The 13603-nt window shown below is 47.5% G+C and overlaps 1 protein-coding gene and 1 pseudogene across 2 annotated transcripts in view; both read right to left on the bottom strand.

Annotated features, from left to right (window-relative positions):
• Positions 1 to 2955: 2955 nt before the first annotated feature.
• LOC148523728 (5S ribosomal RNA) lies at positions 2956 to 3073 on the bottom strand (annotated as a pseudogene).
• Positions 3074 to 5427: 2354 nt separating this feature from the next.
• Positions 5428 to 13603, bottom strand: part of CCDC66 (coiled-coil domain containing 66) — a 65968-nt gene continuing 57792 nt past the window's right edge. For both annotated transcript variants that reach the window (XM_088472668.1, XM_088472669.1), the window contains exons 18-19: positions 12656 to 12783; positions 5428 to 6176 (exon numbers count right to left, since the gene is read on the bottom strand). In XM_088472668.1, the coding sequence (XP_088328794.1) occupies positions 6123 to 6176; positions 12656 to 12783 (182 nt within the window). In that variant the 3' untranslated portion in view covers positions 5428 to 6122. The remainder of the gene's footprint in view (positions 6177 to 12655; positions 12784 to 13603) is intronic.

Here is a 13603-nt window from a genome sequence, read left to right as displayed (position 1 = left end):
GTCAACCAGGAAGAGCTACCAATATAGGGAAGCATCCAGTCAGCAAGGCTAGAGCACTAGGACAACCATGAAGGTACCCATCAGGTACATGTCAGTGTGATCAAATATCAACAGCTATAGAACAGAAAACCCAACCAGGCCCCCTGCGTGGAACATAGTGACTGTTACACATCTATGTAAAGACGTGCACTAGCCCATAGGTGCGCTTCGGTCCATAACCCCAACAGATTCTAGTAGATAGTGTCACTAATCCAATGTTGTAACGATGCACCCACACACCAGGAAAACTCTAAAGTGTAGAGCCAACTGATTAAAAGAGTGGATGGCTGCTAGGACAGCAGCTAGGGTGCATAAGGGTGAATAACACTATGTATGTCAGGTTGCATGAAATAGAAGCATCTTCCTAGGCCTTAGTGTGGTATGCTCTTACCTGTGAGCGACCAAAAACCCTCTGGACGCTATGTAGAATGTCACTGACCTTTACCATCACACAGCAACCTGCCACGTTAGGAAGAGAGAGTAGCTTCAGTGGGCCAAGACCAATGCTCTACAGCACGGACATCCATCTGGAGATGTGCAGTATAAAATACTGTGGAAACTAGCAAAATGTTAGTGGAGACAAGAAGATCGTAGAACAGGACTCTATACTTGAGCCTGTTCCATAAGAGATGTGTATCTGTATAGTCGTGTTTAGACTATACATATACCCCTAAAACGGTATGCTAGTGTAAGTACCCTTACATAAATATTTAAAATGGTGAAGTGCGTATTATTCCCACCAATCTAATACCACCCAGGCATGACACTCTTATATCGGCAGGTGGCTCTAGGCCTTCATGATATGAAGTGTACACAAGGGCCCCTTAGAGTCTAATTTTATTGAGATATGTGACAATAATATGGAGTACCAGAATTGATATTGAGAAGTGTACCTGTACTTAAGGGTACCTGTACTTAGACATAGAACGCGTTTGTCATCCCAAGTATTCATACAAGGAACGCATTTGTCATCCCAAGTATTCATACAAGGAATGGGTGTCTAATAAGTCTTCTACCAAGTGCCTCATTGTAAATAATAATGGGTCCTCCGAACGGGGCGCTGTAGATATAGACTAACGGGAACCGAACTATAACCCCAGGAGGGTGTAAGTACGTATCTTTATATACATGTGTGGGCATACACGAAGGCCCCAGGACATGTATAGGGTCCATACTGGAAGCAATGCCTAAGACTATCACTATGTAAGCCGCATCACATGACTAGTTTATAGAGCACCATATAATACGTATGGATCTAGCCTACAGCTTCTGGGAAGCCCAGGCGGCATTCGCATGCGTGTAATTATAGGTAAACCGAATGATTGTGGAATTATAGGCATATCTACACACATACATACATATATATATATATAAATATGTACACACACACACAACTCAAACCCCAGGAAGAGTGTGTGTAAAGCGGAGTTATTGTACCAACAACCGCATCAAGAGAGTCAGCCTCCAATCGCAGCCTCCTTCTATCAATATGCTAGGTATCAGACAAAACAGATAAGAACAGATCTTACCTCTGCTCTTATGGTAAGGTTAAGAAGCGATATCTACATATGGATACGCGTACCTCATACAATCATATATTATACACATATATACATACACATACACGCACGCGGCTTGCCTCCACTCAGAGAGACTGCTCATGTGCCGCGTGTGGCCGTCATTCTGCTACTGCGTAGGGGCAGGATATTTTAGCAGTGTGCTGTCCCAGACTGGTTTTTCGATCCTGGGACCCTTCTGTTACTGGTGTACTCGCCTTATCAGGTGGGCCATTTTATCTCCAGATGAACCCGTTTTTGAAGTGGGAATCAAAAAGACGACCTCAATGCTGTGAGGCAGTAATGCCACCGCACTAGCCGTGCATCACTAACTTCTTCTTGTATGTGCCACCGAATGGAGCACAGAAGATATAAATCTATATAGATGCAATACCCTCTAAGGTAAGCAGAGAAAGCTGGTGAAAAAGGTTTTAAGATCAGCCTTAAATGTAGTATATGGGTTTCCACATATATACATGGGAAGCGTACTGCCCCTCTCAAAGGCGAGCCAATGTGAGGCATAAGCCTGGGGAAGGGACGCAAAAAAGAGCTAACCCTGAGTGAAGGGTATGCTATAACCATAAGTGCTAACCGCGACGCCAGAACAGCGGCTAATACTATACATTTAGGCAAGGTAGTTAGTATACCATGAGGTAGCTCAGACTTTAGATGAAGCAAGGCACCCTTTGTGATAGATGCGGTGAGGCAGTTCCAAGGGGAAGTCTGACAGGGGGTAATAGCAGGCGCTGCAATTGGCGGGACTGTGTCTCGTCAGCACAGCGCTACTAGCCGGGATGTGCACCAACTGAATAACTGGCCCCTCTCAGAACCTCATAACGCGGTGTTATAGTTCAAAATTAAAAGGGGATTGGGCTAGTTCCCATTCTGCTAGCAAACCAGCCATCACTATACTCCTGTCACCCAGTGACAGGCATCCCTACCGTTTGCGCTGAAGCACTCCCAGCGTGGGAGGGGGAGGGCATAGGAGACCCACGCTAAAGCACTCCCTGCTGCAGGTAGTGCACTAAACTATACTACCTGCGTGCAGGAGATGACAGTAACATTTTCTAAAAAAGAACATGAGCAATAATTAGGAGCTATGAAATGTATGTTCTATAATTACTGTCCTTAGAAGGGAAGCAGGGGGCGCTGGAATACCGCTCTGAGTGTGCAAAGTGTTACACTCCAGCCAGCACTGCTAGCCCCGTTAATAGAACTGCATAAAGCGGAGTAGTTGTAAATCCAGTTTGTGCCAGGAAAACGGGGGAGCATTCAAGGCTCCTGATGCAAAACCCCTCATTAACTAAACATCTCTCCTGCTAGGCCGGAGAGGATTCATGGGAGCACTGATGTTGTTCTAGGCCTACAGCTCCCGGTATTCCCAGGCGGTCTCTATCCAAGTACTAACCAGGCCTGACCCTGCTTAGCTTCCGAGATCAGACAAGATCGGGCGTGTTCAGGGTGATGTGGCCGTAAGCTGCTATGGCAGGGCGTGACGGTCATACAGCGCTACATTGAGGAGCTGCATTTGGTATAACGTTAAGGCTATTAGCCCTATGCTACAGACTAGCCAAAAGGGAAGCCTGCTCAGCCCCGCCAGGAGCTGCGGGATGAAGCGTCTCCTCCTGAGTTTAGATGAGAGCTGCTAATAGCTAAGGCAGTGCTGCAAGCACAGAGAGTACACACAAACTCCACACAGCAAGGGCCGCGGTGGGATCCGAGCCCACGTCGTCAGCGCTGAAAGGCAGCCATGTTATAGCGCAATGATAGCAGAACCGCGCTGCTCTATGTCCAGCACGTCTGTTGTAGCTTGACTGTGCCTCAGCTGCGTACACTAGCTCGCCTTCTGAAAAGGGAAGACGCAGCGCTCCTGTTATGGAGAATGGCGGTCCTCCGCGCATTCTTAGCACTTGCTGCCTGGGGCACATAGGCTGTACTAATACAGGCAAGAGGGTGCGCGGTGCAACGGAGACTCTCCCACTATCATCGCACCACTTCTCAGCGGTGCAGCGTCTCCTCCTGTAACAAGAGGAGAGTGCAGGTACAGACAGGCCCACAGTAGCGGCGTCTAACGGGCGCGCGGGAGATCAACTCGGCGCCGTTGTTATTTGTGAGCACTAGCGCGTGTATTACAGACAGCCGCTAAGCGGCTCCAAGTGCCCCCGTCAAATCAGTCGCCGGAGCTTCTACATTACAAGCCCCGGCGCGGCTCAATCATTAGCTTGCCTGCTCCGCTAATGGCGGGCGTTTAGCGCGCCTACAACTCCTGTTCCCCATCTGGGGAGGAGGACCCGGACTGCGGACTGTCGGCGCTGCACTGCCTTGCAGGGGGGAGAGCCCGCCTCAACACTGAGCCACAGAGCTCAGTAACAAATGGCACCGCTGAAATGGCGGGCATTAACAGTGACCGCTAGCGGCATGTCACTGAGCCCAGCTAACTTCCACTGCTCCTGCTAATCAGGAGCAGTGGTCATACTTACGGACTGCTGCGGCCGGGATGCTGGGCTGAGGGGGCGGCGTGGAACCCGGACACATGCCGGTGTGAGCAGTGGCGGGTCCTCGCAGGGTCGGATGACTCCATTATGTGTGCCCCCTCCTTAGGGTCACCGGACACAGGCTGCAGTAGCCAGCAGACTGCCACAGTAAGCAGCCTGCCTGTCCTCAGTGCTTGTAATAAAAGCTTAAATATAATTAAATGAGAAAGCTGGAGACAGCCTGATGTGCGACCGGCTCTCTCGGGCACATTCTAAAAACTGGGGCTGATGGGGCATAGAGGGGGAGGAGCCAGTCACACTTCTAGATTATTTAAAGTGCCAGGCTCTCCTCTACCACCGTCTATACCCCACTGTCTTGAACTCCAGTGTCCCCTAGTGGATGAAGGAGAAATATGGAATAAACTTGATAATACATTTCAGGAAATCTGCAGGTTGCAGCCTCATCACCCTCTCACCAGAGTACATTTTAACACCATACCTTTTTTTTTTATTTTTATTATTTCTTTTTTGACCTTTTTGGGTAGATTTTCTTTGCCATGTCAGGAGGTATAAGCAAACTTATACTCCCTTTCTGCCATACGCTGCAGGAAATACATGGCTTCAACCCGGGTGCAACATGGGTTTTTGCTCGCAGGCACCCTTTCATACTACACCTCGGACACGGGAAATTCCTGGGTTTGACCCCCTTCAGACATAAGCCAGGTCTGCCCTGGTTTTTCAGTGTTTTGTTATTGAAAGGGAAGTGCCTCTAACAGCCACAATTACATCTGCCTCAGTGTGCCTCCCGACAGCCACAATCCAATCTGCCTCAGCATGCCTCCGACAGCCACAATCCAATCTGCCTCAGCATGCCTCCAACAGCCACAATTACATCTGCCTCAGCATGCCTCCGACAGCCACAATCCAATCTGCGTTGACCTCATCAGCGGCAGATGGGAGACATCAGAATCCGCCTCATTCAGCCCCGAATGGCCAACCAGCTCATTCTAAATACCAGGGTCATCAACCCGGGAAAAACCCTGGTCGATTGACGGGGCGCAAACTCAGGACTGTCAAGCCGGGTCGGTACTTTTCAGACATAAGCCAGACACAGGTTGTTAAGCTATGCCCAGTCATATTCACGGGTTTCTCAGTATATTTGAAAGGGGTATATAAATCGTATCTTCTGAAAAAATAAATAATAATTTGTGTGGCTAATTCATAACAAATTACTGATACTTGCGTTAGAATGTACTAAAATATGTGCAGCACATGGATGAGGAAAAACCTCAGTGTCGAAGGGGATAAACAATTGTATACTTATAAAAATATTTATTTATCGAAAACAAAAACTCTACAAAATTGACACACTCATTAAGAAGTCTAATAAATACACATGAAACAGCAGCAAACACAGAAATTCACATTACAGTGCATATTGTTAACCTAGTACAGATATTCCCAAACACAGGGCCTGATTCAGGTTGGTTCGCAAGGCAACGTTCGCACACACTCCGCTCGCTGCGAAAATATGCTAATGAATGCAATCGCACAGCACCCGCAGCACTATACCAAGACGCCCATCACTGCATAAAGCCGCCCACTTCCCATGACACGCATCCGCAAGTCAGCGAAAACATAGATACCATCGAGTAACATCGGAACCATCCGCACAGTTGTGGTTGACCTGACCCTACCGCAGAAACAGCTAAACTTCTTGTTGCCATCTAGACTTCTGCCAGCGTATGCTATCGCAGGGGCTTAATTATGCACGCCCCTGTAACGGCATTTAAACGCCTATGCACACCTGCGTTTCTCAACACCCCCGGTCACCACCCTCAAACGGTCACTTCATGTCAATCACTGTGTGAAGACACTGCGTAATCACTGCGATCACTTCCCGATTGCTGTGGCCATTTCGCGCATGCGCCATGCGTCTTATACGCATGTGCAGAATGCAAACATTGGCCGGCTGCGTGCGAATGCAGCCTTGCCAACTAACCTGAATCAGGCCCATAGTCCATTATCACACGTAACTGTCCATTTCTTTTCCTCAAATGTCTGGCATTAACCCGGTTTCAAGTTCCCTTTGTTTCTGAAGCAAGCCCTGAAAAGAAAAACAAATGATATGTGATAGAGAAAGGGACTTTACAGACCAATCAAAAAACACATTATAAAAGCTATTTAGTGATTCAAAACTCTGGAAGAACTTGTGTCTCAATTGGGGGGGGAACCTCCTTGGCATCCACCACAGTTTGGCCAATGTTTAACCTGGCATTACTACCACCACTTAGTATACTGGATTCTGAAACTAAAATATTACAAGTTGGTGTGGTTGAAACTATTTAGAAAGCTGTATCAGATTTCAAATGACATAGCCAGCTGAAAGCCAGATCACTTAATAATCTCCAGACCCAAAAGGATTATCAGGAATTGTTTAGTGCCTAGTAAGTGACATTTACTATGTTGATATCGACAAAAATGAGAGATATGGTAATAACTTACCTTTGTTATCTCTCTTTCTTCGAAGTCCATAGGGTCCACAGGGAGACCTTGGGGTGTTGGTGATGGCTTGGACATCCGGGCACCACGCAGTTAATTTTTTCTCCCAGGATGCACCAGGCCAATCTCCCTACACCCCAAGCCAGATGCACCTCAGTTCGTAATAAGCCAAAGGCCGGAGGAGGATAAAAGAGAGAAGGAAGTCTGGAACACACAGGAATCACATTCTCACATACATCAGTATTCAGTTAGGCAGCGAAAAGTCGAAATCGGCGATAAATTGATGTCATTTTCGCATGTTTTCATTATCCCCGTATTCAATTTCAAAGACTTTTAGATAGTCTTTGTAAAAAAAAAACGGGGATAAGTTTTCACCATGTTTTACATGGTGAAAAAATGTGCAGAATTGAGGTTTAGGGGTACAGGCTTTAAAAAAAAAATAGCCTGCAGCCCTGGGAGTGTCATTTAAGAATAAACTGTCAAAAAATAATAAAAAAAATAAAATAAAAATCGGGACACCCCAAAAAATTCACTTTTATTTTGGGGGTAAAAAAAAAAAAATATTAGGGAACACACTTCTAAAATAGCCAAAATAAATTCAGAGTGCTTCCCAAGTATGCGGCAGGTGTTTTCTTCATTGTGGGAGTAGCGGCAGGCGCATTTTTGCTGAATTTTTAAAAATCATTTTAGGGACTTAAAAAAATGCTGACCCCCATTTTCATGTACCCCAAACTTGATAGATTTTTTTTTTCCCCTGAAAATTCCCGTTTTTTTGCCGATACTTACCTTTCCACCGGCTCCTGTTTTCATTGATTTCTAATTGAATACGGGGTTAAAGTGGGCACGCGCCCGATACTTTATCCCCGGAAAACCTGCGATGTGGAGCGAAAAGTCCAGAACAGACTTTTCGCACCCAAATTGAATACCCCACCATAGAAGAAGACAGAACAAACGGTGACCAGAGCGAAGCCCATCTGAAGCAAGGAGCGTCAGGGTGGGTGCCCTATGGACTTCGAAGAAAGAGATAACAAAAATAAGTTCTTACGATATCGCTCATTTTCTTCTTCAGGGTACCTAGGCTCCACAGGGGAGAACTTGGGGATGTCCCAAAGCAGTCCTTCAAAGGGTGGGGACGCTCCTGATCTGACAGGAGAATACGGCGCCCAAAGGAAGCATCCTGAGAAGCAAATGTATCAAATGCATAGAACCTTAAAAAGTCGCCTTACAAAGCTGAATAGCCGAGGCGCCATGGCAAGCTGCCCACGATGGACCCACAGAACGAGTAGAATGAGCAGTAACAGAAGGCAGTACAGGAAGGCCCTCTTGCGTGTAAGCCTCAGATATCATCATACGAATCCACCTGGCCAATGTCTGTTTATTGGCTGGCCATCCCTTCTTGTGAAAACCGTAGAGGACATACAAGTAGTCTGATTTCCGAAGGGAACTGGTACGGTCCACATAATCCTTACAGCATGTACCACATCCAATGAGGCCTCACCTGCCGAGAGGTCTGGGAAGTGAAAGGCCGAAACAATAATGTCCTCATTAATGTGGAAAGCAGAGACCACCTTAGGAAGGAGCCCAGGGCGAGTCCGAAGCACCGCCCTTTCTTGGTGAAAGATCAGAAATGGGGAACGACAGGAGAGCGCCCCTAAGTCTGACACCCTTCTGGCCGAAGAAATGGCCAAAAGAAAAACAAAGGGTCTTAGCTGTCAACCATTTGAGATCCACTGAGGCCAGCGGTTCAAATGGAGGGCTCTGGAGAGCCTTAAGGACAATAGCCAAATCCCAAGAAGCCACAGGAGGGACAAAGGGAGACTGAGGGCCTGATTCAGAGCCGGACGCTCTGACAAGAGCGCTCGCTCTGAATCAGGGCCCTCCTACCTATTATTGGAGCGGCCTCCTGGCCACCCACAGCTTATGCGAGCGGCCAAAATGATGGTCGCAATGGTCAAGACCATCGCGACCATCGGGCTTGCGACGAGACCCTGCGGTAGGGTCTCGCTGCCGCAAGCCCAGGAGTGCTTTTGGCTCTATCAGGGCCAAAAGCACTCCCACTGACATCACTAGTGATGTCAGTGGGGCCGGGAACGCCTCCGTCTGGGCAGCAACGCCCCTGGCACGCCCACCAAAGGGGGCGTGCTGTCACTCACCATCGACAGCACGCCCCCTTTGGTGCGAGACCCATAGTGACGGCTTGGCCATCGCTATTCGGGTCTCGCACATGCGCACGACGGAGCTCCCTCCGTCGTGCGCATGCGCACTAGGGCACCATTGACCCGCTTGCGAGCGGGTCTGAATCAGGCTCTGAATCCGCAGGACACCCTGCAGGAAAGTACAAATGTCTGGTAACTGAGCAATCCTACGTTGAAACCAGAGAGCCGAAATATCCACCTTCAGTGAGGCTAAGCGGAGACCAAGGCCCAAACCCATTTGAAGGAAAGCCAAAAGCCTAGGTATCTTAAATACCAGAGGGTCATAACCTCTGGGATGACACCAATGAAAATAGGTATGCCACACTCTGTGATATATATGAGCAGAGGCTGGTATACGTGCTCGGAGCATGGTACAGAAAGACAGAGCTGGAGAAACCTTTGGACCTTAAGAGCGAAGTCTCAAGAACCACGCCATTAAAGACAGATGACCCAGGTCCGGGTAAAGGCAAGGACCTTGAGACAACAATTCCGGATGTTGAGGCAACAGCAATGGAGTGTCGATGGAGAGACTCTGAAGATCTGAGTACCAATGCCGTCTGCGCCACGCTGGAGCCACCAGCAGAACCGTTCCTCCCTCTTGTTTGAACTTCTGAATGACTCGAGGAAGAAGGGAGACTGGAGGAAAGATACACAAACTGGAAGGTCTAATTTACTGACAGAGCGTCGACCAGGAGTGCTCCGGCATCTCTTGTCCTGGACGCATATCTTGGCAGCTTGTGATTGAGTCTGGAGGCCATGAGGTCCACTTCCACTTCTGGAAGGCCCCACTTGTCCACTAGCAGTTGAAACACCTCTTGGTGAAGAGACCATTCCCGGCTGAGGAAGTCTGCTTCCCAATTGAGAACTCCCGAAATGAACACTGCAGATAAGGCTGTGAGATGGCCTTCCACCCATGTCAGAATGCGGGACACCTCTGTCATTGCCGCCTGAGTTCGAGTTCCTCCTTGATGGTTGATGTAAGCCACCGTCATGGCGCTGTCTGACTGAACCTGCACAAGTTTTCCGTGAAGTGTGAGTCTGGCTAGCTGGAGGGCCCTGAAGACCGCCCAAAGCTCCAATATGTTGATTGGCAGGGCAGATTCCTCTGCTGTCCAATAACCCTGAAAAGAGAGTGTGGACCGGTCACTGTGCCCCTACCTCTAAGACTGGCATCTGTCAGAATTATCCAGTCCAGAATCCAAAATAAAGATAGACGTACCTCCGGAGATAGCACCACTGTCTGCGCTTTTATCCGATGGGGTAACCCGTTGTACCTGGATAGGATCAATTTCTGCAGAGGCCTGGAATGGAACTGAGCATACACCACCATGTTGAATGTCGACACCATGGATCCCAGCACCTGCATTGCTGAGTGGATTGACGCCCAACGACTGTGGAGACATCTGCGTACCCGCATCTGCATATTGGAGATCTTTTCTGGTGTCAGAAAACTCCTCTGCTGCTGGAGCATCCTCTGTGATGGAATCAGTGATGACTTCTTCCAATTGATTAACCACCCGTGAGTCTGTAGAACAGATATTGTAAGCTGCAGATGTTGGTGGAGTACTTCTGGAGACCCTGCTAACAGGAGGTCGTCCAGATATGGTAGCAGTCGGACCGCCATGATAGCCATAACCTTGGTAAACACCCGTGGTGCAGTGGATAGGCCATAAGGTAGAGTCCGAAACTGGAAATGTTGCTGCTGTACAGCAAACCAGAGAAAACGCTGGTGAGATGAAGCAAATCGGAATATGCAGGTATGCATCCTGAATATCCAGCGACACCATACAATCCCCAGGTTCTATAGCCAGTATAATTGAGCATAGGGTTTCCATCCTGAACCGAGGTACCCTGAGGAATTTGTTCAGGGACTTGTGATGGAGGATAGGCCCATCTGTTCAGTTTCTGAACCAGAAAGAGATTGGAGTAATAACCCATTCGTCTCTGAGGCAACGGGAAAAGGACTACAACTCCTGCTTGAAGTAAGGATTGCATGGCCTTCTGGATTTGTAATGCCTTATCTAACAGATGGCCTGCACAGAAAAACTGATGGGGAGGCCTTCTGCGGAAGGAGAGGGCGTAGCCGTGAGAGACCACTTCTCTTACCCAAGTGTCTGTGATGGTCTGACCCCAGCACTGGGCAAACTAAAGAATTCAGCCTCCCACCCTGGGGCCTGTCCCAGTCAGGCTGAGGACTTGTCATCAGGCTTGGCCGCCGGACGTCTGGTACTCCAAGGCCTGCTGCTTGGGCTTGGTAGTCTTTTTGAGGGCTGACTGCCTAGGAAAGGACTGACCCTTAGGCTTACCTTGGGGCCGAAAGGAAAGAGGTCCGAGGCGTTTCAAAAGAGGAGGGGGCTCAGTCTCCATCACGGGCCCCCTCCTCTCAGTCCGGCAGCACACTGGGCGCAGCGATAAGACTCTGGAAACTAGAGTGTACCCAGAGTCTATAGCGCATGTGCAGATCACCGGGAAAATGACCGCGGCGGCCATATTCCCTGTACTGCGCAAAACTACGAGAAAATGGCTGCGGGTAGCCACTTTCCAGGCGTTTTTACAGCACTGATACCGGCGCTGTCGTGGGACTCCGGAGAGGCACGTATAATATTGGTGCAAGGTGTGCGATGCGGGCATCCCCTGGGCCCAGGGGCCCGTGTGCACCGCACAACCCTGCACCCATTATAAATACACCCCTGTTGATATGGACATAAAGTCAACATATGACAAGTGAACATAGTAAAAATGTAAACTTTAGGTATAGGGGTTAGTGTTAATGCTTTTGTAAACTGTCCCTACCCATTGTCAGCATTATGATCCCGTTCGGCAGAGTGTGTGTCACTATTGTTTAAGAGGAGTTCTTAAATAAGGGTAAAGAATAATTATCTTTACTCAAAATAAAGGTTACACTGGTTACTTACACTTCTTAAGAAATATTTTTTAATACATATCCCCTGTTGCCAATTATACACTGAAGGGACAAAAGTCATGTGATAGCAGTATGTAAAGGTAATGGTAGATGGTTTCACCGTACTGTGATGTCATGGAAGTGCATCAGTTGTAATCTGACATCTTGCGAGTCAGTATGAACACCGTGTAGGCTGCTCATGGCAAGGTGATGTGAATTATCGGAGCTCGAATGGGACAGGAGAGTGGGTGCCTGACAGATTGGGACATTCCATTTCCGAGGATGTGCATTCAACATTCCACAGCGCCTCACCTGGGCTTGTGGCGTCGCTAATTGGACTGGCAACATGTAGCATGGTTCGATGAGTCACGGTTCCAGTTGTTTCGGGCTGATGGTAGGGTTCGAGTATGGTGCAGACTTCATGAGGCCAGTTGGCAACAAGGCACCATTGCAGGCTGGTGGTGGTTCCATAATGGTATGAGGTTTGTTCATGTGGCATGGGTTGGGACCGCCTGAATAGGTCATGGACTTTATGTACCCTGACAACGATGGACTATTCCAACAGGGAAATACACTGTGTCATTGGTCCAAAGTTGTCCAGAATTGGTTGCTTTGGCCACCACGTTCGCCCGACATGAATCAAACAGAGCATTTATGGGACGTGGTGGTGAGGTCCATTTGCACCCAAGAAACTCACACCTACAAATATCAGGGAGCTGTGGTTAGTGATCCAGAATGCATGGGTCAACATCCCTCCAGAGGTCTTCCGTCCACTTGTGGAATCGATGCCACATCGAGTTGCTGCACTTTGTCGGGCTAGAGGAGGTTTTACATGATACTTGGCATCTATGCCATGACTTTTGGCACTTCAGTGTATATGTACTGAGTTCTTATATGTACCAACTAAATAATTGGTCTGAATGCTAAATCTACAGTAGTTTCAAACAAGGTTATAACTATCATTACTAAGCCTAGTCGATTACTAACCTTCCGTAATTCTGATAATCCTCTTAGTATTGCTTGCTGTCGGTCCTTATTTCTGACTATATTGGGATTCAGTAAAGGATCACTGGCATGATCAGAGCTGAATATTTGTCGAGACTCTTGATCAGTACCTAAAGAGAAGATGCATTTTGGTCTCAATTGATACTAAAATTGGAGAAATACATCTATGTAAACATTTTCAATTTAAGATACGTGCTCTAGGCAGTGAGTGATTTTATTTTTATTTGTAGATACCCAAGAATTCAATCAATCATTCACCTTCTGGCATATAAGTAATTTATATGCTGTGGTCTGGGACATCTGGGCTTGCTTGGGGTGGACGGAAAAGTATGGATAATAATTCTACATTTGTGCGATTTACCCACAAGGTCATGACTGCGCATTGCTATTTTTATTCTCGTTGGGATGACATTCAGGATGAGTTGTGGGAGGCCAATAGTTTTAATCACTCACCTTATCCAAAACATCTGGTTTTACAATGTTATTTTTGGGATAATGAGCCCAAAAGTACACTATTTCAAAAGGCTACTGTATGTCCTGTTTATAAGGGAGGGAGTGTCAACTAACTTGTTGTGATTACTTTCTGATTTTATGCAGTTCTATACAAAGACGATGATGGTCCTTTTGTTAAGTCAAAGAATTCGTTGCATGTTTAGGAGGCAATTTAGAATGTCTGAAAGGACATCAAGATACTGAGGACTTTGTTCTGCACAGTAAAAGTAGATGCTTTAGCCCTCACTTTGTTACACTAACTTTACTGGAAAGCCTGACAGACCACACAAAAGAACATCATATGCCGATTCATGTTTCTTCTGTTCCCAAAAAGAAGTCTAACCTGGAATTCCTAAATGCAGATATGTGCATTCATTTTTATGTATCCAGATTAGATCCTCTACCCAAAAGCAAGCAGTAGGGAAGGGAAGTGAGGGA

Source organism: Taudactylus pleione, unplaced genomic scaffold (assembly GCF_031769625.1).
Source record: "Taudactylus pleione unplaced genomic scaffold, aTauple2 ptg000128l, whole genome shotgun sequence".
In the NCBI taxonomy this organism is placed as follows: Eukaryota; Metazoa; Chordata; class Amphibia; order Anura; family Myobatrachidae; genus Taudactylus; species Taudactylus pleione.
The sequence above is the reverse complement of the archived record's forward strand: the minus strand, read 5'-3'. Positions and strand labels throughout refer to the sequence as shown.